The sequence below is a fragment of the Haematobia irritans genome, chromosome 4 (genome assembly GCF_050003625.1).
Source record: "Haematobia irritans isolate KBUSLIRL chromosome 4, ASM5000362v1, whole genome shotgun sequence".
Taxonomy (NCBI): Eukaryota; Metazoa; Arthropoda; class Insecta; order Diptera; family Muscidae; genus Haematobia; species Haematobia irritans.
Genome location: NC_134400.1, coordinates 204,452,572 through 204,478,996, shown reverse-complemented (window position 1 = coordinate 204,478,996; position 26,425 = coordinate 204,452,572). Strand labels below are relative to the sequence as shown.

At 32.2% G+C, this 26,425-nt stretch overlaps 1 protein-coding gene across 10 annotated transcripts in view; it reads left to right on the top strand.

Annotated features, from left to right (window-relative positions):
- Positions 1-26,425, top strand: part of sif (guanine nucleotide exchange factor still life) — a 335,519-nt gene that overhangs the window by 8,270 nt on the left and 300,824 nt on the right. For 4 of the 10 annotated variants that reach the window (XM_075307979.1, XM_075307977.1, XM_075307976.1 and 1 more), the window contains exons 2-11: positions 2,063-2,256; positions 2,331-2,449; positions 7,988-8,201; positions 11,432-11,590; positions 11,671-11,951; positions 16,108-16,535; positions 16,754-17,139; positions 22,788-22,844; positions 23,297-23,474; positions 23,552-23,800. In XM_075307979.1, the coding sequence (XP_075164094.1) occupies positions 2,063-2,256; positions 2,331-2,449; positions 7,988-8,201; positions 11,432-11,590; positions 11,671-11,951; positions 16,108-16,535; positions 16,754-17,139; positions 22,788-22,844; positions 23,297-23,474; positions 23,552-23,800 (2,265 nt within the window). The remainder of the gene's footprint in view (positions 1-2,062; positions 2,257-2,330; positions 2,450-7,987; positions 8,202-11,431; positions 11,591-11,670; positions 11,952-16,107; positions 16,536-16,753; positions 17,140-22,787; positions 22,845-23,296; positions 23,475-23,551; positions 23,801-26,425) is intronic. The other 6 variants (XM_075307988.1, XM_075307987.1, XM_075307978.1 and 3 more) reach the window with 3 other exon arrangements.

The window sequence follows — 26,425 nt, the reverse complement described above, 5'->3', positions numbered from 1 at the left end:
CCACAAATCAGATATAAAAAATCGTAATAATCAAAAATTACAAAAAACAGCATTAGCAACCCACTGTGCAAAAACAAGGCATCAACCAAACTTCAATAATGTACGCATATTGCAACAAGAAAGCAATAACAACAAAAGGTACACATTAGAAATGCTGCACATCAATAATGTACCAACAAATCGACGAATAAATTACAAAACGGACACTGACAGCATAGCACACATATACAGGCACATGATATGCAAAACCGATGACCAACTGACGAGGAATAATCCGAACAACAACATTAGACAACCAGTGCAATAGATAAAGTAGACGAGAGCAGTGATGCTCCATTAGAATAATAATTGTTTTGTGATCATTGTCTCATATGTAAGTTAAAGATAGTTGTTGCTTGCTAATGTTATGTTCGCCTGGTAGATTGTAGTTTAAAATTAAGAAGTTTATTATATTGTATGTATTTATAAAATGCTAAGTGTTAACTAAACTAATTAATAATAATAATATTATAGATCAAATAACCCTCTGAAGAAGCAATTCAGTGAAAATTGCGAAATATCAGGAATAATGGATTAAAAATAAAAAATAAAGGAAACGAAGATCTTAAGCTTGAAAAACTATTGACTTGAAATAAAATTTTGACAAAATAAAACTGTGACAAAATTTTCTATAGAAAAACAACTTTGACGATATTTTCTATAGAAATAAAATATTGACAATTTTTTCTATACAAATAAAATTTTGACAAAATTTTCTAAAGGAATAAAATTTTGACGAAATTTTCTAAAGGAATAAAATTTTGACGAAATTTTCTATAGAATTAAAATTTTGACAAAATTTTTCTAAATAAATAAAATTTTGACAAAATTTTCTACAGAAATAAAATTCTGACAAAATATTTTGACAAAATTCTGTATAGAAATAAAGTTTTGACAAAATTTTCTATAAAAATAAAATTTTGACAAAAAATTTCTATAGAAATCAAATTTTGGCAAATTTTTCTTTAGAAATAAAATGTCGACAAAATTTTCTATAGAAATAAATTTTTGACAAAATTTTCTATAGCAATAAAATTTTGACAAAATTTTCAATAGAAATAAAATCGTGAGAAAATTTTTTATAAAAATAAAATTTTGACAAAATTTTCTATAGAAATAAAATTTTGACAAAATTTTCTATAGAAATAAAACTTTGAAATATAGAAATAAAATTTTAACAAAATTTCCAATAGAAATAATAAAATTTCGACAAAGTTTCTAACAGAAATAAAATGTAGACAACATTTTCTATAGAAATAAAATGTTGACAAAGTTTTCTACAGAAATAAAATTTGGCAAAATTTTCTATAGAAATAAAATTTTGACAAAATTTTCTATATATAAGCTAGCACATAACAAGTTTTTTGTTGTAGGAGATATCCAGTCTTTGATTGAACTCCATAGTCTCTTATCTGCAAATTGGATAGACTTTTTCTTTGGAAAATTATTTTAAAACCCTATATTTTCTATATAATTTTATATAAAATTTTGACAAAATTTTCTATAGAAATAAAATTTTTACAAAATTTTCTATAGCAATAAAATTTTGACAAAATTTTCAATAGAAATAAAGTCGTGAGAAAATTTTTTATAAAAATAAAATTTTGACAAAAGTTTCTATAGAAATAAAATTTTAACAAAATTTCTAACAGAAATAAAATTTAGACAACATTTTCTATAGAAATAAAATGTTGACAAAGTTTTCTACAGAAATAAAATTTGGCAAAATTTTCTATAGAAATTGTTGACTAAATTTGCTATAGAAATAAAATTTTGACAAAATTTCCTATAGAAATGAAGTTTGGCAAAATTTTCTATAGAAATAAAATTTTGACAAAGTGTTCTGTGGAAATAAAATTTTGACAAAATTTTCTATATATAAGCTAGCACATAATGAGTTTTTTGTTGTAGGAGATATCCCGTCTTTGATTGAACTCCATACTCTCTTATCTACAAATTGGATAGACTTTTTCTGTGGAAAATTATTTTCAAATCCTATATTTTCTATTTTCTTCTTTTGTAGCTCTTTCAGACTATGGGCTGAAGTGTTTCATGTATCGGCCAGTGGTGCCGGAACGGTTAAATGGCAACAAGTATCTGAAGATTTGGTTCCTGTCAACATTTCATGCATACAAGATACACCGGAATGTGTTTTTCACATAACCGCCTACAACAGTCAAGTGGATAAGATTTTGGATGTGAGACTTATACAACCAGGTAAATCACACTGAACTTTTAAACATCATTGGACCTTCTTCTAATAATTTCGGATATTTTTATACAAAATCTAGGTACACGTATTGGACAGGCATCTGAGTGTTTTGTCTATTGGAAGGATCCCATGACCAATGATACATGGGGTCTTAATTTTACATCACCCATTGATGCTAAACAATTTCGCGAATGCTGTGTAAGTATCATACCAAACGGGAAAGCAAAGCCAACTTGGAACACCAATTCAAATTCAAATCTAAACAAAACAAACCAACTACAACAACAACAACTACTACTACTACTACTAACAGAACAAGATAAACAATAAATATTGTAATGAATGTTATATTCCCTAACAACAACAACAACAACAACAAAATCTATACAACAATTTCACTTTCCTCAACCAATGAATACCACTTAATTACTACCTACAATAAAATGTAACCCCCTCCGTATCAACCAATCAACCAACCAACTAAACCCATCTACATCACCTACAAGCAAGGATTACTCCACATCACCTCCAGTCCGGATATACAGAGCCCGAGTGTCGATCCACCTGACTTTCTCTCTATCTATCTCAGTTAATTCTCCCACTACGCTTTTCTCCTGCTTCCACAATGTTTGCTTTGCTTTAACCGAGTATTGGCAAGGTTCAGAGTGCAAAAAAATGAAAAACAAAAATTGAAAGAGAAATCAAAATTTGACCATTGTTTTTCGATTTAACGAGAAACAAAACAAAAACAAAATCCCCAAAAATTCGATCGATCAAATGAGAAACTCACCTCTCTCTCTCTCTTGTAAACTTGTGAGAGGAGAGTTTTAGAATGATTTGCCAAATGTCGGTTAATTACAAGAAAAACGAGAACAAAAAATTTTATTTAAGACTTTATGATTATTATTATTATTTTTTTTTTTATGTATAATTTTTCTTTTTTAATTAAGAACAATTTTTTTTTAAACTTAAATATCCTCAATCATTAAATAAATCCAATAATATCTATCCACCCCTTTTCTATGATTGATGGTTGAATTTTGGTCATCTTCTATTCTGCACTTGTATACACAAAACAAAAATATTAAAATTTTTCAGGAAAATTTTTATATAGCGAAATCTGTTTTTTCCCCGAAGTTTTTGATACGTCCTTTATTGGTTTTTAAATAAAAGATTCATATTTATAATGACCATATTCGTGATATTAACGAAATTCTTGGTCAAGCGGATAAATTTGTACACTGAAGGAAAATTTTTTTCATTGGTGAAACGAAATACTACAACAATGCAAATATATATTAAGATAATGAAAGGTTTCATTGCTAAACAGAAAATTCATTATAGTAACAAAAATTTATTATATACAGTTACATGTATAACAGTTACGAAGATGATTGCATGTGGTGAAATTCTGAGACGATCTAGCCAAGACTGTCCGTTCGTCTTTCCGTTCATTCGAACCTATAACGATATATGCTAGAAGTTTAGTATAACGATTTTTTTTATAAAATAGGTTTGCTGGCCGATTCCCAGAATTGGTTTCTTTCTAGATTTCTACAGAAATAACATTTTGACAAAATTTTCTATAGAAATAAAATTTTGACAAAATTTTCTATAGAATTAAAATTTTGACAAAATTTTCTATAGAAATATAATTTTGAAAAAATGTTTCTAAAGAAATAAAATTTTGACAAAATTTTCTACGGAAATAAAATTCTGACAAAATATTTTGACAATATTTTCTATAGAAATAAAATTTTGAAAAATTCTCTATAGAAATAAAATTTTGACAAAATTTTCTATAAAAATAAAATTTTGACACAATTTTCTATAGAAATCAAATTTTGGCAAATTTTTCTGTAGAAATAAAATTTCGACAAAATTTTCTATAGAAATAAAATTTTGACAAAATTTTCTATAGAAATAAAATGTTGACAAAATTTTCTATAGAAATCAAATTTTGACAAAATTTTCTACGGAAATAAAATTTTGACAAAATTTTCTATAGAAATCAAATTTTGACAAAATTTTCTATAGAAATAAAACTTTGACAAATTTTTCTATAGAAATAAAATTTTGACAAAATTTTCTATAGAAATAAAATTTTGGCGAAATTTTCTGTAGAAATAACATTTTTACAAAATTTTCTATAGAAATAATATTTTGGCAAAATTTTCTATAGACATAAAATTTTGACAAAATTTTCTATAGAAATAAAATTTTGACAAAGTTTTCTATAGAAATCAAATTTTCGCATAATTTTCTATAGCAATAAAATTTTGGCAAAATTTTCAATAGCAATAAAGTTTTGACAAAATTTCAATAGAAATAACATCGTGACAAAATTTTCTATAGAAATAAAATTTTGACAAAGTTTTCTATAGAAATAAAACTTTGACAAAATTTTGTACAGAAATAAAATTTTGGCAAACTTTGACAAATTTTTCTATAGAAATAAAATGTTGACAAAATATTCTATAGAAATAAAATTTTGACAACATTTTCTATAGAAATAAAATTTTGACAAAATTTTCCATAGAAATAAAATTTTGGCGAAATTTTCTATAGAAATAAAATTTTGACAAAATTTTCTATAGAACAAAAATTTTGACAAAATTTACTAAAGAAATAAAATTTTGCCAAAATTTTCTATAAAAATAAAATTTTGATAAAATTTTCTATAGAAATAAAATTTCGACAAAATTTTCTAAAGGAATAAAATTTTGACAAAATTCTCTATAGAACAAAAATTTTGACAACATTTTCAATAGAAATAAAATTTTGACAAAATTTTCTATAGCTATAAAATTTTGACAAAATTTTCAATAGCAATAAAATTTTGACAAAATTTTCAATAGAAATAAAATCGTGAAAAATTGTTTATAAAAATAAAATTTTGACAAGAGTTTCTATAGAAATGAAACTTTGACAAAATTTTCTATAGAAATAAAATCTTGACAAAATTTTCAATAAAAATAAAATTTTGACAAAACTTTCTATAGAAATCAAATTTTGGTAAATTTTTCTATAGAAATAAAATTTCGAAAAAAATTTTCAATGGTAATAAAATTTTGACAAAATTTTCTATAGAAATAAAATTTTGACAAAATTTTCTATAGAAATAAAGCTTTGACAAAATATTCTATAGAAATAAAATTTTGACAAAATTTTCTATAGAAATAAAATTTTGACAAAATTTTCTATAGAAATAAAATTTTGACAAAATTTTCTATAGAATTCAAACTTTGACAAAATTTTCTATAGAAATAAAACTTTGACAAAATTGTCTATAGAAATAAAATTTTGACAAAATTTTCTATAGAAATAAAATCGTGACAAAATTTTCTATAGAAATAAAATTTTGACAAAATTTTCTATAGAAATAAAATTTTGGCAAAATTTTCTATAGAAATCAAATGTTGGCAAAATTTTCTATAGCAATAAAATTTTGACAAAATTTTCTATAGAAATAAAATTTTGGCAAAATTTTCTATAGAAATAATATTTTGACAAAATTTTCTATAGAAATAAAATTTTGGCAAAATTTTCTATAGAAATGAAATTTGGACAAAATTTTCAATAGAAATAAAATTTTGACTAAATCATCTATAGAAATAAAATTTTGACAAAATTTTCTATAGAAATAAAATTTTGACAAAATTTTCTATAGAAATAAAATTTTAACAAAATTTTCTATAGAAATAAAATTTTGACAAAATTTTCTATAGAAATAAAATTTTGACAAAATTTTCTATAGAAATCAAACTTTGACAAAATTTTCTATAGAAATAAAACTTTGACAAAATTGTCTATAGAAATAAAATTTGGACAAAATTTTCTATAGAAATAAAATCGTGAAAAAATTTTCTATAGAAATAAAATTTTGACAAAATTTTCTATAGAAATAAAATTTTGACAAAATTTTCTATAGAAATAAAATTTTGGCAAAATTTTCTATAGAAATCAAATGTTGGCAAAATTTTCTATAGCAATAAAATTTTGACAAAATTTTCTATAGAAATAAAATTTTGGCAAAATTTTCTATAGAAATCAAATGTTGGCAAAATTTTCTATAGCAACAAAATTTTGACAAAATTTTCAATAGAAATAAAATCGTTAGAAAATTTTTTATAGAAATAAAATTTTGTCAAAATTTTCTATAGAAATAAAATTTTGGCGAAATTTTCTATAGAAATAAAATTTTGACAAAATATTCTATAGAAATAAAATTTTGACAAAATTTTCCATAGAAATAAAATTTTGACAAAATTATCTATATAAATAAAACTTTGACAAAATTTTCTATAGAAATAATATTTTGACAAAATTTTCTATAGAAATAAAATTTTGGCAAAATTTTCTATAGAAATGAAATTTGGACAAAATTTTCAAAGAAATAAAATTTTGACTAAATTATCTATAGAAATAAAATTTTGACAAGTAAGATCGTTTTGTTAGGACGGTTTTTGGTAGATCTTTGACTCGAATGGCAACCGTGCATATCATCCGCCTGAGTTTCAGTGAAGTGCTGCCGTTATTCAACCTCATGCAACCACACTAAAATTAATTTATATTGGTCCGTAATTACACTGAAAAAATATTGCTTAGCGCAAATATTGTTTTAGAGTTGTTTTTATTCAACCGCACCACACAAAAATTAATATATATTGGTCCGTAATTACTCCGAAAAAAAAAAAAACAAAATATTGTATTGAGCGCAAAGTTTAAAATGAAAGATTAGTGTAATTCTTCACTTCTATGGCTCGGAATAAAAACCTAAAAATCTTTGGAATCGGACAAGCCTTTGTTTTTCAGTGTAAATAAAGTCGCTACATGGATCGATTTCTAGATTATTTTTATTTTATTTTTATAGTTTTTTTTTCTTCAAAATTTTAGTAATGTTTGTTGAAATTTCAAAATTGCACTCGACGGCAACAAACCTAACGAGCATACGTATATATTCCTAACCGTAAAGCGTTCCCCAATAAAAATTCCATGGGCGTTGCCCATATCTGAGAGGAGAAACATCGAAGAGGTGCCAAGTAATTTTTTCAGAATTTCAATTTCAAAATAGATCTTCGCTTATTTTCATTCCCAGCGTCTCCCAATCAATGTTCCATAGGGGTAACTCATCTACGAGATGCGAAAAGTCTAAATAACATGGTGAAACTCTACATGAACAGGATTATGGTAAAATATTATATGGATGTGGCACTTTACAATATATCGGTTACATTTATCATTTATTTATTTTTATTTTTAACTTCTACTGTTCTTCTTTATTTAACCGTCAATCATGTCATTCAATCCCAACTGGAGTGTCAATAATAAGATAAATATTTGAAAATTTATTTAAGGGAAAAATCTAACAATATTCTTGGAATTGTGGAAATGCCAAAGTTAAATCTCCTAACACTACTGACTTGAGATTTCCACAATACTAAAATATTGTTATGATATGATTTTTAAAAATTAAAGATCGATACGAAGACTATGAGGATTCTGTGTAAAAAAAAAACAAATCTACCTCCTCGCCCTACCCAACTCTAATGCACTTAATAATTCGGTATGATTTAAAAACAAAATACAACAAAATCACTAAAATTTTTATCCAAACCAAAATAAAAAATGTAAAAGTAAAATGCTAATGATGCAAATGAAACGGTATACAGTATACAAAAGAAACGAACGCACACACCGAACCTTGTGAATCTCATACAACTAACCTAATGATAGTGCGACGTTTTACAGTCGCCTTCTTTCAAATTTTCACGAAAGGCCTCCTCGAGTTATTCCCTGAAATTGGATCCGCCTGGCAAGGGCAAAGTGAAAACCAAACGGAAGCCATTGAGTACGCCTGCCTCACCATCACGGGTACGAAGTGAGCCACAATGCACCTGTATGACAGCCGAACAATATGCACGACTGAGAAATGATCCTCGTGTGAGAGGTAAGTGAAAGAGAAAACATTTAAAGAGCTGAAGAGAGATTCTCATTATGTAGCTATTAGGGATTATAAAGAGCATAGGTGAAATGGTACTAAATCAACTATGAAAAAGTACAAGGGAAAGACATAGATGAAGAGATATTCTCTTAATTTACATATTCAAAATAGAGATGATAAATTGCATAGGTGAGATGATCAGCTTTGAAAAGGTATGAGAGACAGAAAGAGTTAAACAGAGATTCTCTTAATTTAGATATTAAATATTCAGGGATGGAAAATGCACTACTATATTACTTTTTTCGATACTTTTTCATCCTGGTCAGAACCGTAGTACCCCGCGAATAATTTAGTACCTATCCTGTATACCGTTTTGAGACGATATCAGATTTATGGAACAATAGTTTTGACAAAATATTTTAATATTTGAAAGACTTTAACAAACTTATTTGGTAATGCTCTTTTACAAATTTGGCAAAACAGACAAGTTCATACGGGAAGAAAATTTCGATTTTGTAAAAGGCAGGGACAAGAACACGATTTTCTTAAATTTCAACAATGTTTTGGTCGGAGGAAGCATGTGATTCTATATTACGTTTCCATACGAACACTTTCTAGATAAGAAGTTATCAATCAACTTTTTTCTTTTGAAAAATTTTTCAAATTTTTTCTGTAGAAAATTTGGTCAAAATTGTATTGTATATTTTGTCAAAATTTTATTTCTATAGAAAATTTTGTCAAAATTTTATTTCTATAGAAAATTTTACCAAAATTTTATTTCTATAGAAAATTTTGTCAAAACTTTATTTCTATAGAAAATTTTGTCAAAATTTTATTTCTATAGAAAATTTTGTAAAAATTTTATTTCTATAGAAAATTTTGTACAATTTTTATTTCTATAGAAAATTTTACCAAAATTTTATTTCTATAGAAACTTTTGTGAATATTTTATTCCTATAGAAAAATTTTGCTAAAATTTTATTTCTATAGAAAATTTTGTCAAAATTTTATTTCTATAGAAAATTTTGTCAAAATTTTATTTCTATAGAAAATTTTGTGAAAATTTTATTTCTATAGAAAATTTTGTCAAAATTTTATTTCTATAGAAAATTTTGTGAAAATTTTATTTCTATAGAAAATTTTGTCAAAACTTTATTTCTATAGAAATTTTGTCAAAATTTTATTTCAATAGAAAAATTTGTCAACATCTTATATCTATAGAAAATTTGGTCAATTTTTTTTTCTTTTTTCAAAATTTTATTTCTATAGAAAATTTTGTCAACATTTTATATCTATTATAAAAAATTTTATTAAAATTGTATTTCTATAGAAAATTTTGTCAATATTTTATATCTATAGAAAATTTTGTCAAAATTTTATTTCTATAGAATATTTTGTACAATTTTTATTTCTATAGAAAATGTTGTCAAAATTTTATTTCTATAGAAAATTTTGTCAAAATGTTATTTCTATAGAAAATTTTGTCAAAATTTTATTTCTATAGAAAATTTTGTCAAAATTTTATTCCTATAGAAAATTTTACCAAAATTTTATTGCAATAAAAAACAACAACAATGCTTAAAGAACAAAACCAACAATAACAAAACAAAAAGAATGGAAAAAGAAGAGGAAGCACGCTCAAAATAAACCCAACCAACTGAATTCAAATCGATGATTTGACTGTGGCATAGGAAAAGAAATATGTTTGCGTCCATCCAACCATCTTGCAGTCTATAGGGCTTTGCCCAAATAAATTTGACAAACATTATTTTCCTCTGTTGGTTAAGCTACACTTGTAGCTTAGTCAATATATGGTTTTAAGCTGCAATAAAAAACAACAAAAATTTTATTTCTATATAAAATTTTGTACAAATTTTATTCTACAGAAAATTTTACCAAAATTTTATTTCTATAGAAAATTTTGTAAAAATATTATTCCTATAGAAAATTTTTACTAAAATTTTATTTCTATAGAAAATTTTACCAAAATTTTATTTCTATAGAAAATTTTGTCAAAGTTTTATTTCTATAGAAAATTTTACCAAAATTGTCTTTCTATAGAAAATTTTGTCAAAATTTTATTCCTATAGAAAATGTTGTCAAAAGTTTATTTCTATAGAAAATTTTGTCAAAATTTTAATTCTATAGAAAATTTTACCAAAATTGTCTTTCTATAGAAAATTTTACCAAAATTGTATTTCTATAGAAAATTTTACCAAAATTTTATTTCTATAGAAAATTTTGTCAAAATTTTATTTCTATAGAAAATTTTGTCAAAATTTTATTTCTATAAAAAATTTTACCAAAATTTTATTTCTATAGAAAATTTTGTCGAAATTTTATTTCTAAGAAAATTTTGTCAAAATTTTATTTCTATAGAAAATTTTACCAAAATTTTATTTCTATAGAAAATTTTACCAAAATTTTATTTCTATAGAAAATTTTACCAAAATTTTATTTCTATAAAAAATTTTTACAAAAATTTTATTTCTATATAAAATGTTACCAAAATTCTATTTCTATAGAAAATTTTGTCAAAATTTTATTTCGATAGAAAATTTTGTCAAAATTCTATTTCTATAGAAAATTTTGTCAAAATTTTATTTCTATAGAATTTTGTCAAAATTTTATTTCTATAGAATATTTTGTCAAAATTTTATTTCTATAGAACATTTTGTCAAATGTTTATTTCTTTAGAAAATTGTGTATTTATAAATCTGTTTTGAAAATAAAGAGAATGACATTTTAAAAAGAGAGGTAATAAATTGCATAGGAGAATTGGTACTAGAGCGGCTTGGATAAAGTACGTTTTGTTGGCAAAAATTCGTTTACACATTTGATAAAGCTTACAAGGGCTTAGTCTTTTATTTTTTCGCTTATGAAAGACAGTCACTACACCAGAATAGATTGAACGCTCGAATTCATGTTGTTAACATAAAGACAATTTACGAATTTGCTCAATCCGATTGAAACGTGCTATAATTTTTGGTTAAATATAAATATGTCGCAGGGAAATAGATTACCTCTTTTTGTACTCAAAATGTACAGAAGCATATACTTTATCAAAACTGATTAAAATAAAGAAAAGAGGAGAGCGAATGACAATAGTTATCTAAATTATTTACAGTTAGTCACCGGTTTTTGCATCAAGATTTTGTTAGTTTTATCCTATTGTTAAAATTCTTTACAACGTCCTACAGCATCCAAAAATTAACCATTTTCGATTCTCATTTCAGGTTCATCCACATTGCCACGTAATGTTGGCTCCAGAGTTGCCTCTGAAGCCGATGGACAAACACATCAGAAGGTCACTAATGCAGCAAGTACTACATCACTCTATGACAATGTAGCCAGTGGTGGTACTGGCGGTCAAACGCTAAGTTCAGGTGGTGGAGGTATGTGTCTGTATATAGCACAGAGAGAGAGAAAGAGGGCTTTTATAGGTTTGATTGAATCTTTGGTTTCTCGCTTTCAGATACATTGGGTCGTCAAATGAAATCCCAGGATACATCGACCACAGCAAATGGAACAGTCTGTGCTGGTACGGCTGCACCTGGTGGTGCAGCTGGTACTGGCGATATATGTACTCAAAATCATGTAGGCTCTCAGGCTGGACCCGAGGATGCTATGGCCGTTCAAAGTGATGTCGATATGCCAAAGAGTGAGGGCACTCAGGCCGGTGGACCCATGCATCAGTCGGTGGGAACATCAACAAAATCAACTGGCACCAGGACCAAAGATTATTCAGAAGATATGGTGAGTATAGGATTTCCAATTAAGGAGGGATCAAAAGTCAAACTGGAGTCTCCTCAACATTCTACATAAAATTTAAGGGAATCTTAGATTTTTTTGTGTCGATAAAAAAATCTCGAAATTTAAAGCTCGACATAGGGGGAAGAGACGTTTGTGAATCCTACCCAGCAGTGAGACTGGAACTTAAAAGGTATATTAGAAGGAACGATGGAAAGATCATGTAATGACTTAGGTATATGTCAGCCCACATGAGACACGGACGACCTTACGGGAATTGCAATTGTTGTCGATTTAGAAACGTTTGCTGGGCTGAAGATGATCGGAAGTTGATGCGGAATTCAGTTCACAGATAGTAGAAAACTGAAATGTAGTTTATCGGGACCGGTTATGGGTTGGTTTTACAACGATCTGTAGTTGTAGGAAAATTCGGTTCCTTTATGTTCAGGAACTTGTGTATTTATCCATACGTAGTTGATTGGAGACGTGTATTTTCATAGGTGACGGAGAGTTGGTGGCCTTTTCGGGTTACAGATGTTTGGATGTTGATTGCTCTCCCATTGATATCTAGTTGGAGGGAAATTTGCATCCTTGACCATCGGGAACTTTATAATCCATTAGTAGTTGACGAACCTCTGAGGCCCTGCTTTCATAGATGTGGGGGAGTTTAGGAGAAAATCGGTTCGAAGATGATCAAAAACAGGTATGAAGTTGATCGAGAGATGAACATTTCTTACTGATGACCAGGCATTGGTTGGTTTCCCTGTGATCTGTAGATGGAGGGAAATTCGGTTTCTTTGTGTTCAGGAATTTGTGTATTCACCCATTAAAAGTTAATCGGAGACGTGTATTTTCATAGGTGGCAGGGAGTTGGTGACCTTTTTCCAGATGTTCGGATGTTGATTGCTTTTCCGTTGATATGTATGTTAGTTGGAGGGAAATTTGCATCCTTGACAATTAGTAGTTGACACATCTCTGAGACCCTGTTTTCATAGATGGTCGGCAGTTTAGGGGAAATTCGGTTCGTAGATGATCTGAAACTGGTATGCAGTTGATCGGGAGATGAACATTTCTTATCGATAACCGGGCATTTGTTGGTTTCGCGGTGATCTTTAGTTGGATGGAAATTCGGTTCCTTGATCATCAGGAATTGATGATCAGGAATTGATACCACGAATCTCTCGATTTTCGTAGGTATACTGGAGTTCATGAGAAATTTGGTTCGTAGATGGTAGGAAACTTGTATGCAATTGGTAGGGAGATGAAGAGTTTTTACAGATGACCACGTGTTGGTTGATTTCCCGATATTCTATAGTTAGAGGGAAATTCGTTTCCTTGATGATCGACAAATTGTTTATTCATCCATTAGTTGTTGATCGAGTATTTGCGGTTTCATAGGTGATATGAAGGTTATGAGAAATTCGATGGTGGGAATCTTATATGCATTTGATCGGGAGATGAAGAATTTTTACAGATGACCAAGCATTGTTTGCTTTCCCTTTGATCTGATGGAGGGAAATGTTCCTTGTTCCTTGATGATCGCAAACTTGTTTATTCATCCATTAGTAGTTGATCGGGAATTTGGTGACCTTTTTGGGGTTCCACTTGTTCGTATGTTGATTGCTTTCGCGATGATTTGTAGTTGAGGAGAAATACGGTCCCTCGATGGTCACGAACTTATATTTAGTAGTTAGTCGGGACTTGGTGGCTTTTTCGAGTTCTAGATGTCGATTGCTTTCCCGTTTATATGCAGTTGGAGGGAAATGTGCTTCCTTTGAAGATTGCAACCTTGTGTATTCATCCGATCCTTAGTGATCAGAAACAAGTGTATTCTTCGATAAATAATAGATTGGGAGTTGTGTCTACGTTAGGTTAGGTTAGGTTAGGTTATGTGGCAGCCCGATGTATCAAGCTCACTTAGACTATTCAGTCCATTGTGATACCACATTGGTGAACTTCTCTCTTATCGCTGAGTGCTGCCCGATTCCATGTTAAGCTCAATGACAAGGGACCTCCTTTTTATAGCCGAGTCCGAACGGCGTTCCACATTCCAGTGAAACCACTTAGAGAAGCTTTGAAACCCTCAGAAATGTCACCAGCATTACTGAGGTGGGATAATCCACCGCTGAAAAACTTTTTGGGGTTCGGTCGTAGCAAGAATCGAACCCACGACCTTGTGTATGCAAGGCGGGCATGCTAACCATTGCACCACGGTGTCTACGTTGGTGGGAAGTTGTGTTTACGTAGGAGCTAGAGACTTGGTCACATTTTCACGTTCCAGTTGTTCGAATGCTGATTACTTTCCCAATGGCCGCTATTTGGAGGGAATTTCTCTTCCTTGACGATAGCTATGATTAGGAACTTGTGTATTCATCCATTAATAGTTAATCGCGATTTTATATTTTCGCAGGTGGTCGGGACTTCAGATGTTCGGATGTTGATTTCTTTCGCGTTGAAGTTCGCAACCTTGTGTATTCATCCGATCCTTCATAGTCAGTAACTAGAGTATTGATTGGGAAATTGTGTTTACGTAGATAGTATGAACTTAGTGACATTTTTAGATTCCACTTGTTTGGATATTGATTGAAGAAGTAGATTGGAACCAGAACTCTAAGCAGATGATGTAATGTCCCAACAATCCATGACTGCCAATGTCAACAAAAAGTATAAGCCAGCCTATTGGGAGCCACGGTGATGCAATGGTTAGCATGCCCGCCTTGCATACACATGGTCGTGGGTACAAACCCAGTTTCGACCAAACAGTTTTTCAGCGTTGGATTATCCCACCTCTGTAATGCTGGTGACAATTCTGTGGGTTTCAAAGCTTCTCACTGCAACGTGGAACGCCGTTCGTACTCGGCTATAAAAAGGAGGTCCCTTGTCATTAGTCTTGGGCAAAATCGTTCACCGTAGTGATTCGGACTCATCGTTCCTTTTGTACAAAGGAACTAGTTCCTTCAAATCGTTCCATCGTTCCTTTTCGTTCCGGATTTGTATATTTGTCATCACTGTCATCTACTAAAGACAGACATTACATTGTTTGTTTACTTTGTGTAACGAAGTCCGTGGTCAATTGAAAGATACAAAAATATGGAAAAATTGAGTGAAATTACTTCAAATAGTTTATAGTAATATAAAAAAATTTAAGGAAGTAACTAAATTCAGGAAGCCAAACTCTTTGGATGGATTTTTGGATTGGATAATACTATACTCTGTGCAAAATTATTCATTGCAAGAAATTACGATTTTTTTGTCGTTTGTGAAGAGTCTGAGATGGAATTAAAGATTCTATTAAATAGCAGCATATCAATCAATGGTTTAAATACATACGCGCCAAAATGAATGAATTGGCAAATGGCTCAAACAGAAGTAAAAAAATCAAACTGCGATCCGAGGAACGATGGAGCGTAAATTGAAAATAAAACTAAATGACAAAAGGAACGATGAGAACGAAAGAGATGGAACTAGTGACAGTCGTTCCTTTTAGTGAACCGTTCATTGGAACTAGTTCGTTCCGGAACGACACAAGACTACTTGTCATTGAGCTTAACATAGAATCTGGCAGTGAGCCTGAAATATCGGGCTACCACTATATCTAACCTAACCATAATCCAGCCGATTGACAAGTTGGGAGTTGACTCTCATTGCCTTCATTTTCTGTGTCTCTGTATTACCCTCAATATCAAAAAAAAAAAAATTGTAAATACCCAGCAACACTCTATTTCGCCTTGTACGCCTCTCTTAATCTATTACTTACTCCACTGGTCTCTCTTTCTTTATTTTGAGCATCGTAGGTTTATTCAGTTATCGTATTATCGATGGAACGCTAAATACTCACAATACTAACAGGAATCCCCTTTGTGTTACTCTCGACATCGAAAAATGTCAGGAAAACTTGAACCTCTTACTCCTCTCTTATACCATTGCTCTCTCTCTTTCTCTCTGCTTCTTTTGAGCAGCGTAGATTTTTTTCAATTAGCATATTATGGACAGAGCGCCATGTTGTAATACCAAAAACACCAGCAGTAACTCCCTGTCTATGACATCGCAACAGATTTCTAATACGAACAATTCCATTACACCTCTTACCACCCCTCTCTTACTCTAACTCCATGGCTTGGATTTTGTTTTTTTTTCACGAATTCATGCATTTATGTTGCAGGCACGCGATCCACATGGACACGATATGCATCAGCACCAGCACCCGCACCAGCACCAACACCAACACCAGCACAACATAATTAACAACAATACCAGACGCAAGACTAAAAGCACCGAGGATATGAATGTCGATACGAGCACATTGAAGCGTATGCTAAAGCCCATGACCAGTACCGAAAGCCCGGTGACCTCGCCGGAGATGGGTAGACGTCGCTATAATTACTACAATGCCAATGCAACGAATACATTTGGCCCGCAACACATGCATCAACACGCTGCTGCCATGGCTAGCATGGGAGGTGGTGGTGTTGGTGGTATGGCTGGCGGTGGTGGTCTTGGTGGTATGCATCACATCATGAACAACAACAATACCTTGGGATTAGGTGTTGGTCGTAATGCCAATCAGTCGTCGCGATTTTCGGGATCAAGGTAAGTTTTGCCAAAGAAGGTGGAAGGCGGGTGGGCAAAAGTGTCACAAACCACGTGTCCCATGTTGGCCATTTCAATTCCCCACACACAGTAATTATTCAAAAGGCAACCAGTAAACATCGACAAATCGGCAAAATAATATTAGCCATTGTTATTTATTTTGTAATTTGTTTTTGCCTCGTGTCTTTGTTCTCCTTCATTACTTTGGCCTTTCATAGGTCCTCCCATGAAATTGGCCGTGGTTATACACCAAGAAATCTATATTTGGAATTGGAAAGAGAACGTAGCTGCATAGAGGGTTCTCCTCCCTCGGATAACGTAATGTTCGATAATCAATGTTATGCCACCACACCTAGCTCCAGTAATGGCAATTCGGATCAGGATCAATCATCGTATGGACAACGTGGTCCAGCAGCTGGTGGGCCACATCATCCACATCGTCGTCAGGGTCCCAATGTCACACCCACACCGGGTAGTCCCACATCACGTCTTCTATTGGAATACGAAATGCATTTGCGCAATACTTTGGCCAAGGGTATGGATGCAGAATCCTATAGTTTGCATACCTTTGAAGCCTTGCTCTCTCAGAGTATGGAGAATTTAGGTAAGTTTGTCTTTTTAATTGCACTCTCCAGAGCTTTCACTTTCTTTTTGTGGTAACTGTAGTTATACCACCATAGAAAAACCACCCTAAAACTTTTAAACTATGGAGAACTATGTTATATAGAGGTTGAACCTTTTTTGTTACTTTAATGCCTTCCTAGTCTCAACTTTTTATAAATTTTTATTTTGGATTTTTTGATTAGAACAACATTTCTAGAAATAATATTTTTGTAGTGAAATTTTTATTGTTGGCTTTAGTGACCATTCATTTTGCTTCTAACTCTATGTGTTACCAATTTAGATATATTTATCTTTCAACTTGGGAGCATGACAAAAAATCACTCGCTCTTTCTCTCGCTGAGGTATTTCTTAGATATCAATTAAAAGCTGACTTTTTAGCGATAACATTACCGATATAGCCAGAAGCAGAGATCCGTTTGGCTGGAATCCCGTTTGGCTGAGACGAAGGTCTCAGTGATTGAACTGCAAACTGAAAGATCTCAATGAGTTAACTGCAAGTGCGAAGGCCTCAATTAATCAACTGCAGACACAATGATCTCTGTGACTAAACTCCATAAGTGGAAGTCTCAGTGATTAAAATGCAAACCGAAAGATCTCAATGAGTTAACTGCAAGCGCGAAGGTCGCAATGAATGGACATCAGACAAGCTCTCAGTGACTGAACTTCAATGCGAAAGATCTGAGTGATTTACCTACAAGCGCGGAAGTCTCAGTGATTAAACGCGTATACGACGATCTATGTGACTAAACTCCATATTAGGAAGTCTAACTGATTGTACTGTAGATATCAGACAAAGATATCAGAGATTAAAATGTATCTGAAGGTCTCATTTTAATTACTGAAAGCAGATCCCAAGCTCTCAGTGATTGAAATGCAAGCTGAAAGATCTCAAAGAGTTAAGGACAAGAACGATGGTCTTAGTTATTGGACTACAGAACCGAATGATTAATCATTGAACTGCAATTCCTAACGCTTTAGTGATTGAACTTCAAATACGAAAATCTCAATGACTCAACCCCATATCTGAAGGTCTCAGGGATTGGATCTGCCGATCTGAATATCTTAATGATTTAACTGCAATGTTTCAGTAATTAAATTGCATACTAAAAGAAATTCAGGCCAGCAGGTCATAGTGGTTAGTTCAGTTCACAAATGATTGAACTGCAGATTTTAAAGTCTCATTGATTCAACCAGAGCCCCAAAGCTATCAATGACTGAACTACAAACTGTAAGATACCACTAATTGAACTGCATACTCGAAGATTACAAACGTTGAAATTCAGTGTAGTGGGTCTCAGTGGTTAAATTGTAGACCCGAAAATCTCACTGATTGAACAGTAGACAAAGATATCAGTGATCGAAATCAAATTCCCAAGGTCTCAGCAATTGAACTATAGACCTGAAGGTTTTACGTATTAAGCTACAGGTTGCGATGTTTGACGATTTCAGTGACTGAACTATAGGCCCGAAGACTTCAGTGATCGAAATGAATGAATGAAAATCTCAGTAGAAAAATATCAGGCCGAAGGTTTCAATTATCCAATTACAGATGCGAAGATCTGAATAATTGAATTGCAGTCCCCAGGATTTAAGAGTCACAGAGGGTCTGAAGAACTGAATGATTGAATTGCAGTTCCGAGGATCCAACATTTGAAGGTTTTAGTGATTGATTTGCGATCCCCAGGATCTCAGCGTGGACAGATGCGAAGAACTCCGAGGGTGAATATCAGTCCAGAGGGTCTGATATTCATCGAACTACAGATGCGAAAAACTGAATGATTCAATTGCAGTTTCGAGGATCCCAGTCTTGAAGGTTTTAGTAATTGAACTGTGGTCCCCAGAATTTCAGCGTCTACAGATGCTAAGATCTTTGAAGGTGAATAACAGTCCAGAGGGTCTGATATTCATTGAATTACAGACGCGAAAAACTGAATGATTTAATTGCAGTTCTGAGGATCCCAGTCTTGAAGGTTTTAGTGATTAGACTGCGGTCCCCAGAATCTCAGCGTCTACAGATGCGAAGATCTTCGAGGGTAAATAACAGTCCAGAGGGTCTGATATTCATCGAACTACAGATGCGAAAAACTGAATGATTTAATTGCAGTTCTGAGGATCCCAGTCTTGAAGGTTTTAGTGATTGATTTGTGATCCCCAAGATCTCAGCGTCGACAGATGCGAATAACTCCGAGGGTGAATATCAGTCCAGAGGGTCTGATATTCATCGAACTACAGATGCGAAAAAGTGAATGATTCAATTGCAGTTCTGAGGATCCCAGACTTGAAAGTTTTAGTAATTGAACTGCGGTCCCTAGGATCTCAGCGCCGACAGATACGAAGATCTTCGAAGGTGAATAACAGTCCAGAGTGTCTGATATTCATCGAACTACAGATGCGAAAAACTGAATGATTTAATTGCAGTTCTGAGGATCCCAGTCTTGAAGGTTTTAGTGATTGAACTGCGGTCCCTAGGATCTCAGCGTCTACAGATGAGAAGATCTTCGAGGGTAAATAACAGTCCAGAGGGTCTGATATTCATCGAACTATAGACGCGAAAAACTGAATGATTGAATTGCAGTTCCGAGGATCCCATACTTGAAGGTTTTAGTGATTGAACTGCGGTCGCCAGAATCTCAGTGTTTACACCCAGAGAAGGAATATGATCACCTCAAACATGTTTCAAGAGCAAAATGTTATTTTTGGACGGTGCCCATATAACATGTTTGTCGCAAAAATATTGTTTTCTTCCCAAACATAACATGCTTTCCGCAAACAGATACATAATTTCCGATAAAATAACATGATTGCAGCGAACATGTTACATGGTCACCATCCAAAAATAACATTTTGCTCTTGAAACATGTTTGAGGTGATCATATTCCTTCTCTGGGTGTAAACGCTGAGATTCTGGAGACCGCAGTTCAAACACTAAAACCTTCAAGTATGGAATCCTCAGTACTGCAATTCAATCATTCAGTTTTTCGCGTCTATAGTTCGATGAATATCAGACCCTCTGGACTGATATTCACCCTCGAAGATCTTCGCATCTGTAGACGCTGAGATTCTGGGGACCGCAGTTCAATCACTAAAACCTTCAATAGTGGGATCCTCAGAACTGCAATTCAATCATTCAGTTTTTCGCGTCTGTAGTTCGATGAATATCAGACCCTCTGGACTGTTATTCACCCTCGAAGATCTTCGTATCAGTAAACACTGAAATTCTGGGGACCACAGTTCAATTACTAAAACCTTCAAGTCTGGGATCTTCGAAACTGCAATTGAATCATTCAGTTTTTCGCATATGTAGTTCGATGAATATCAGACCCTCTGGACAATCATTCAGTCCTTCAGACCCTCTGTGACTCTTAAATCCTGGGGACTGCAATTCAATTATTCAGATCTTCGCATCTGTAATTCGATAATTGAAACCTTCGGCCTGATATTTATCCACTGAGATTTTCATTAATTCATTTCGATCACTGAAGTCTTCGGGCCTACAGTTCAGTCACTGAAATCGTCAAACATCGCAACCTGCAGCTTAATACCTAAAACCTTCAGGTCTATAGTTCAATTGCTGAGACCTTGGGTATTTGATTTCGATCACTGATATCTTTGTCTACTGTTCAATCAGTGAGATTTTCAGGTCTGCAATTTAACCACTGAGACCCGCTACACTGAATTTCAACGTTTGTAATCTTCGAGTATGCAGTTCAATTAGTGGTATCTTACAGTTTGTAGTTCAGTCATTGAAAGCTTTGGGGCTCTGGTTGAATCAATGAGACCTTAAAATCTGCAGTTCAATTATTTGTGAACTGCACTAACCACTATGACCTGCTGACCTGAATATCTTTTAGTATGCAGTTTAATTACTGAAACATTGCAGTTCAATCATTAAGACATTCAGATCGGCAGATCCAATCCCTGAGACCGGTAGAATTTCAATCACTAAAGCGTTAGGAATTTAAGCTTTGGGGCTCTGGTTGAATCAATGAGACCTTAAAATCTGCAGTTCAATCATTTGTGAACTGCACTAACCACTATGACCTGCTGGCCTGAATTTCTTTTAGTATGCAGTTTAATTACTGAAACATTGCAGTTGAATCATTAAGACATTCAGATCGGCAAATCCAATCCCTGAGACCTTCAGATATGGGGTTGAGTCATTGAGATTTTCGTATTTGAAGTTTAATCACTAAAGCGTTAGAAATTGCAGTTCAATGACTAATCATTCGGTTCTGCAGTCCAATCACTGAGACCTTCGTTCTTGTCCATAACTTATATATAAGCTTGGGATCTGCTTTCTGTAATTAAAATGAGACCTTCAGGTACATTTTAATCTCTGATATCTTTGTGTCTGCAGTACAATCACTTAGACTTCCTAATATGGATTTTAGTTACTGAGATCGTCGTATCCGCAGTTTAGTCACTGAGACTTCCGCACTTGTAGGTAAATTACTCAGATCTTTCGCAGTGAAGTTCAGTCACTGAGAGCTTGTCTGATGCCAATTCATTGCGACCTTAGCGCTTGCAGTTAACTTATTGAGATCTTTCAGTTTGCATTTCCATAACTGGAGTTGCATTTCAATTCCAGTTATGGAGTTTAGTCACAGAGATCATTGTGTCTGCAGTTGATTAATTGAAACCTTCGCACTTGCAGTTAACTCATTGAGATCTTTCAGTTTGCAGTTCAATCACTGAGACCTTCGCGGTAACTAACGGGATTCCGGTCAAAAGGATCTCTGCTTCTGGCTACATCGGCTACAAACTTGACTGTAGCGATTCATTGAAATTCCTTCTTTCTCAACTAGCTGGCACAACTTCGATTGGTGATCTGTCAATACCAGAACTGTGGGTTTTGTTTATTCGTGATTTTTGTTTTCGGGGCACCCTACCTTCCTACATTGCCACTGACATTTCCGCTTCCACACATAGTAAAACCAAAGATAGGATTCCCAAATTACTGAAATTTTGGCAATAGTCAGTTATCAAAACGCCTTACAATGGTTTTGCGATAATCTCACATCAGACTGTGATATTGTTTAGGATTTACTTCAAATTTACAGCAGGAGTATTGTGCAGTGGAACAAGTCTTTGTGCCAAACAAAGGCCATGCTATAGCTATGGGACCCTAATCCACTCACATAGCCCATTTTCACCTATAACCAACCTAAAATTTCCCTGAAAAGTTTTAATTAAATTGACAAAGTTAAGCCTATAAATTTTTATTTTATTTTTAATTTTCTCTATGAAGCACTAACATTCCCGACATTATTGTATCTTGCTAAAAATAGATCTTTAAATTCTTATGTATTGAAATTTTCTATTGTGTTTTTTGTAACTTAATAATGTACAACATTTAAAATAAATATCAATATTAGTAAAACAAACAAAAATAACCATAACCATTAATGTCATGCATTCATTGTATTTTCATGTACCACAACCTCAAAAACAATACCACAAATGTCATCAACCAAACAAAAAAAAAATCCCTGTCAACTTTCATCACAAAAAATTCAAATTTCCATTTGAACATACCAAAAAAAAAATTATAATAATAAACCCAATAAAAAAACAACAACACTTATGTCACCATCGAAACTGTCACTGCCATGTTGTCACAAATATCAGAATTCGCTGAGAGTTTGCCTGGATCCATGCAGCGTAGTCCATTTCCCATGCGTAGGCGTAAGTAAAACCCTCATAATAAAATTAAATCCCTTAAAACAAAAGTCAATATTTAGATAATGTTATAATGCTAAAGAAAAGTGAATCATGCAAAAAAGAGAATCATTTCGTTTGTAAATTTGTTAAAGTTTTGTTGGAACATTAAAACAAAAAAAAAAAAAAACAAAAAAAAAATACTGCGCTGGCCAAGCCTTTTTGTTGCACGTCTGGTTTCCAATTTTTTTTTTCAAATTTGATAAATAGTTTTCTTTTTAGTAAAAATTTGCTGCACTGATTTCTTTTTAAAATGCACCCACACTAAAACACTAAGCTAGAAACAGCCCCTTCTTTCTATCTCTCTCACACACACAAACAGACCAAGTTAACACAAAAAAAAAAACTAAAGAGCAATTAAAAATGAAATGTATCTCTAAAACTCAAAACAATTGCTTCCAATATCTTTCAAACTGTAGCTACAAGTGCTAAATCTTCTACTCTACCTTTGCCTCCACATCGTCCTATGTCCACAGTTCGTGAAAAAGAGCGTGATCGGGAACGTGATGGCTACTACAGTGATCGCAATGAATTGGTACGGGAAAGAGAACGCGAGAGAGAACGTGAAAGAGGCTATTTATCTGATCACAATACCAGGTAAGAGAGACGGCATTAAGAGAGGATTTTCTTTTATTTGGGGAAATGAAAAAAAAAATGTTGTTGTTTTCTTTCAGTTTCTCTAATTCCCGTTGTGCTTCTTGTATTGGTGAATCGGCTAGAGCCCAATGGTTCCGTCATTCAGATGGCTGGCGTTCGGGTAGCTCAACCATTGGTTCTGGTTCAGGTCAAGGCCTAATGTCACAGCAAACTAATAGTTCGGGTACTAAACGTTCACCTTGGGATTCATTGCCTTCACTCAGACAGGATAGTAGCCTCAATGATTCGGGCTATAAAAGTGCTCGAGCTGATTCATTGGAACAACGGTAAGTTTTACATAATTGTTGGAAACAGTTTAAACAAGTATATACGGCCGTAAGTTCGGCCAGACCGAATCTTATGTACGCTACACCATGGATTGCGGTGGTCATCCACAATTAAATTATTTGGTTTGCAGCCGATGGCAAGGCATCTTAAAACGTCTTAACATCATCTTCTGAATTGTAAGTTAGTCCATGCGGGATATATAGTAGACAAAAGAATGGTCGATTATATACGTATATATTCAGTTCTTGACCGGTATATATAGGGAAGAAATAATTATCAACCGTTATGAACTTTTGTGCAGTAATTATAGAGCTAGAATTGAAATATGGGGGTCGCTTTATATGGGGGCTATATACAATTATAAACACGAGTCTAGAATTCTTGATGTTTTGGAAGGTTTTGCCAAATATTCATCTCCAACTATGAAATGTTTCATAAATTTCATATAGAAATAACATTTTGACAAAATTTCCTAAAGACATAAAATTCTGACAAAATTTTTTTATAGAAATAAAATTTTGAAAAAAATTTCTATAGAAATACAATTTTGACAAAATTTTCTATAGAAATAACATTTTGACAAAATTTTTATTGAAATAAAATTTTGACAAAATTTTCTATAGAAATAACATTTTGACAAAATTTTCTATAGAAATGAAACAAATTTTGAAAAAATTTTCTATAGAAATGAAATTTTTACAAATTTTTTTATAGAAACAAATTTTGAAAAAATTTTCTATAGAAATAAAATTTTGACAACATTTTCTATGGAAATAAAATTTTGACAAAAATTTCTATAGAAATAAAATTTTGACAAAATTTTCTATAGAAATAAAATTTTGACAAAATTTTCTATAGAAATAAAATTTTGAAAAAATTTTCTATTGAAATAAAATTTTGACAAAATTTTTTATAAAAATAAAATTTTATATTTCTGATTGATTATCGTTGACCTTTTTATTATGACAAAATTTTCTATAAAAATAAAATTTTGACAAAATTTTTATATAAATAAAATTTTGACAAAATTTTCTATAGAAATAAAATTTTGACAAAATTTTCTATACAAATAAAATTTTGACAAAATTTTCTATAGAAATAAAATTTTGACACAATTTTCTATAGAAATAAAATTTTGAAAAAATTTTCTATAGAAATAAAATTTTGAAAAAATTTTCTATAGAAGTTATATTTTGACAAAATTTCCTAAAGACATAAAATGTTGGCAAAATTTTCTGTAAAAATAAAATTTTGACAAAATTTTTTATAGAAATATAAAAGAGGCTCCGGAGGTCAAATCTGGGGATCGGTTTATATGGGGACTATATATATCAAATCTGGGGATCGGTTTATATGGGGACTATATATAATTATGAACCTATACGGAGCAATTTTTGCATGGTTGTTAGAGACCATATACTAACACCACGTACTAGGTTAGGTTAGGTTAGGTGGCAGCCCGATGTATCAGGCTCACTTAGACTATTCAGTCCATTGGGATACCACATTGGTGAACTTCTCTCTTATCACTGAGTGCTGCCCGATTCCATGTTAAGCTCAATGACAAGGGACCTCCTTTTTATAGCCGAGTCCGAACGGCGTTCCAGTGAAACCACTTAGAGAAGCTTTGAAACCCTCAGAAATGTCACCAGCATTATCCACCGCTGAAAAACTTTTTGGTGTTCGGTCGAAGCAGGAATCGAACCCACGACCTTGTGTATGCAAGGCGGACATGCTAACCATTGCACCACGGTGGCTCCAACACCACGTACTAAGTTTCAACCGGATCGGATGAATTTTGCTCCTCCAAGAGGCTCCGGAGGTCAAATCTGGGGATCGTTTTATATGGGGGCTATATATAATTATGAACCGATGTGGACCATTTTTTGCATGGTTGTTAGAGACCATATACCAACACCATGTACCAAATTTCAGCCGGATCGGATGAAATTTGCTTTTCTTTGAGGGTCCGCAAGCCAAAATATGGGGATCGGTTTATATGGGGGCTATATATAATTGTGAACCGATGGGGACCAATTTTTGCATGGTTGTTAGAGACCGTATACCAACACAATGTACCAAATTTCATCCACATCGGATGAAATATGCTTCTCTTAGAGGCTCCGCAAGCCAAATCTGGATGTCCGTTTATGTGGGGGCTATATGCACCGAAATGGCCCATTTGCAATACCAACCGACCTACATCAATAACAACTACTTGTGCCAAGTGTCAAGTCGATAGCTTGTTTCGTTCGGAAGTTAGCGTGATTGCAACAGACGGACTGACGGACATGCTCAGATTGACTCAGAATTTCACCACGACCCAGAATATATACTTTATGGAGTCTTAGAGCAATATTTCGATGTGTTACAAACGGAATGACAAAGTTAATATACCCCCATCCTATGGTGGAGGGTATAAAAATTGATACACAAAACAAAAAAAATATTTTTTGCAATCACGAAATTTATTAATTTTTGAATTTGCTTTAAGCACGGAATTGTCAATTTTCAATTAAAAAACTGATTATATTGAATTGAAAAATTAAAAATTAAGTGATTTAACACATTTTTGACCGAGTTATTTTTATTCAATAAATTAATTTTTAATTAAGAAAATTAAT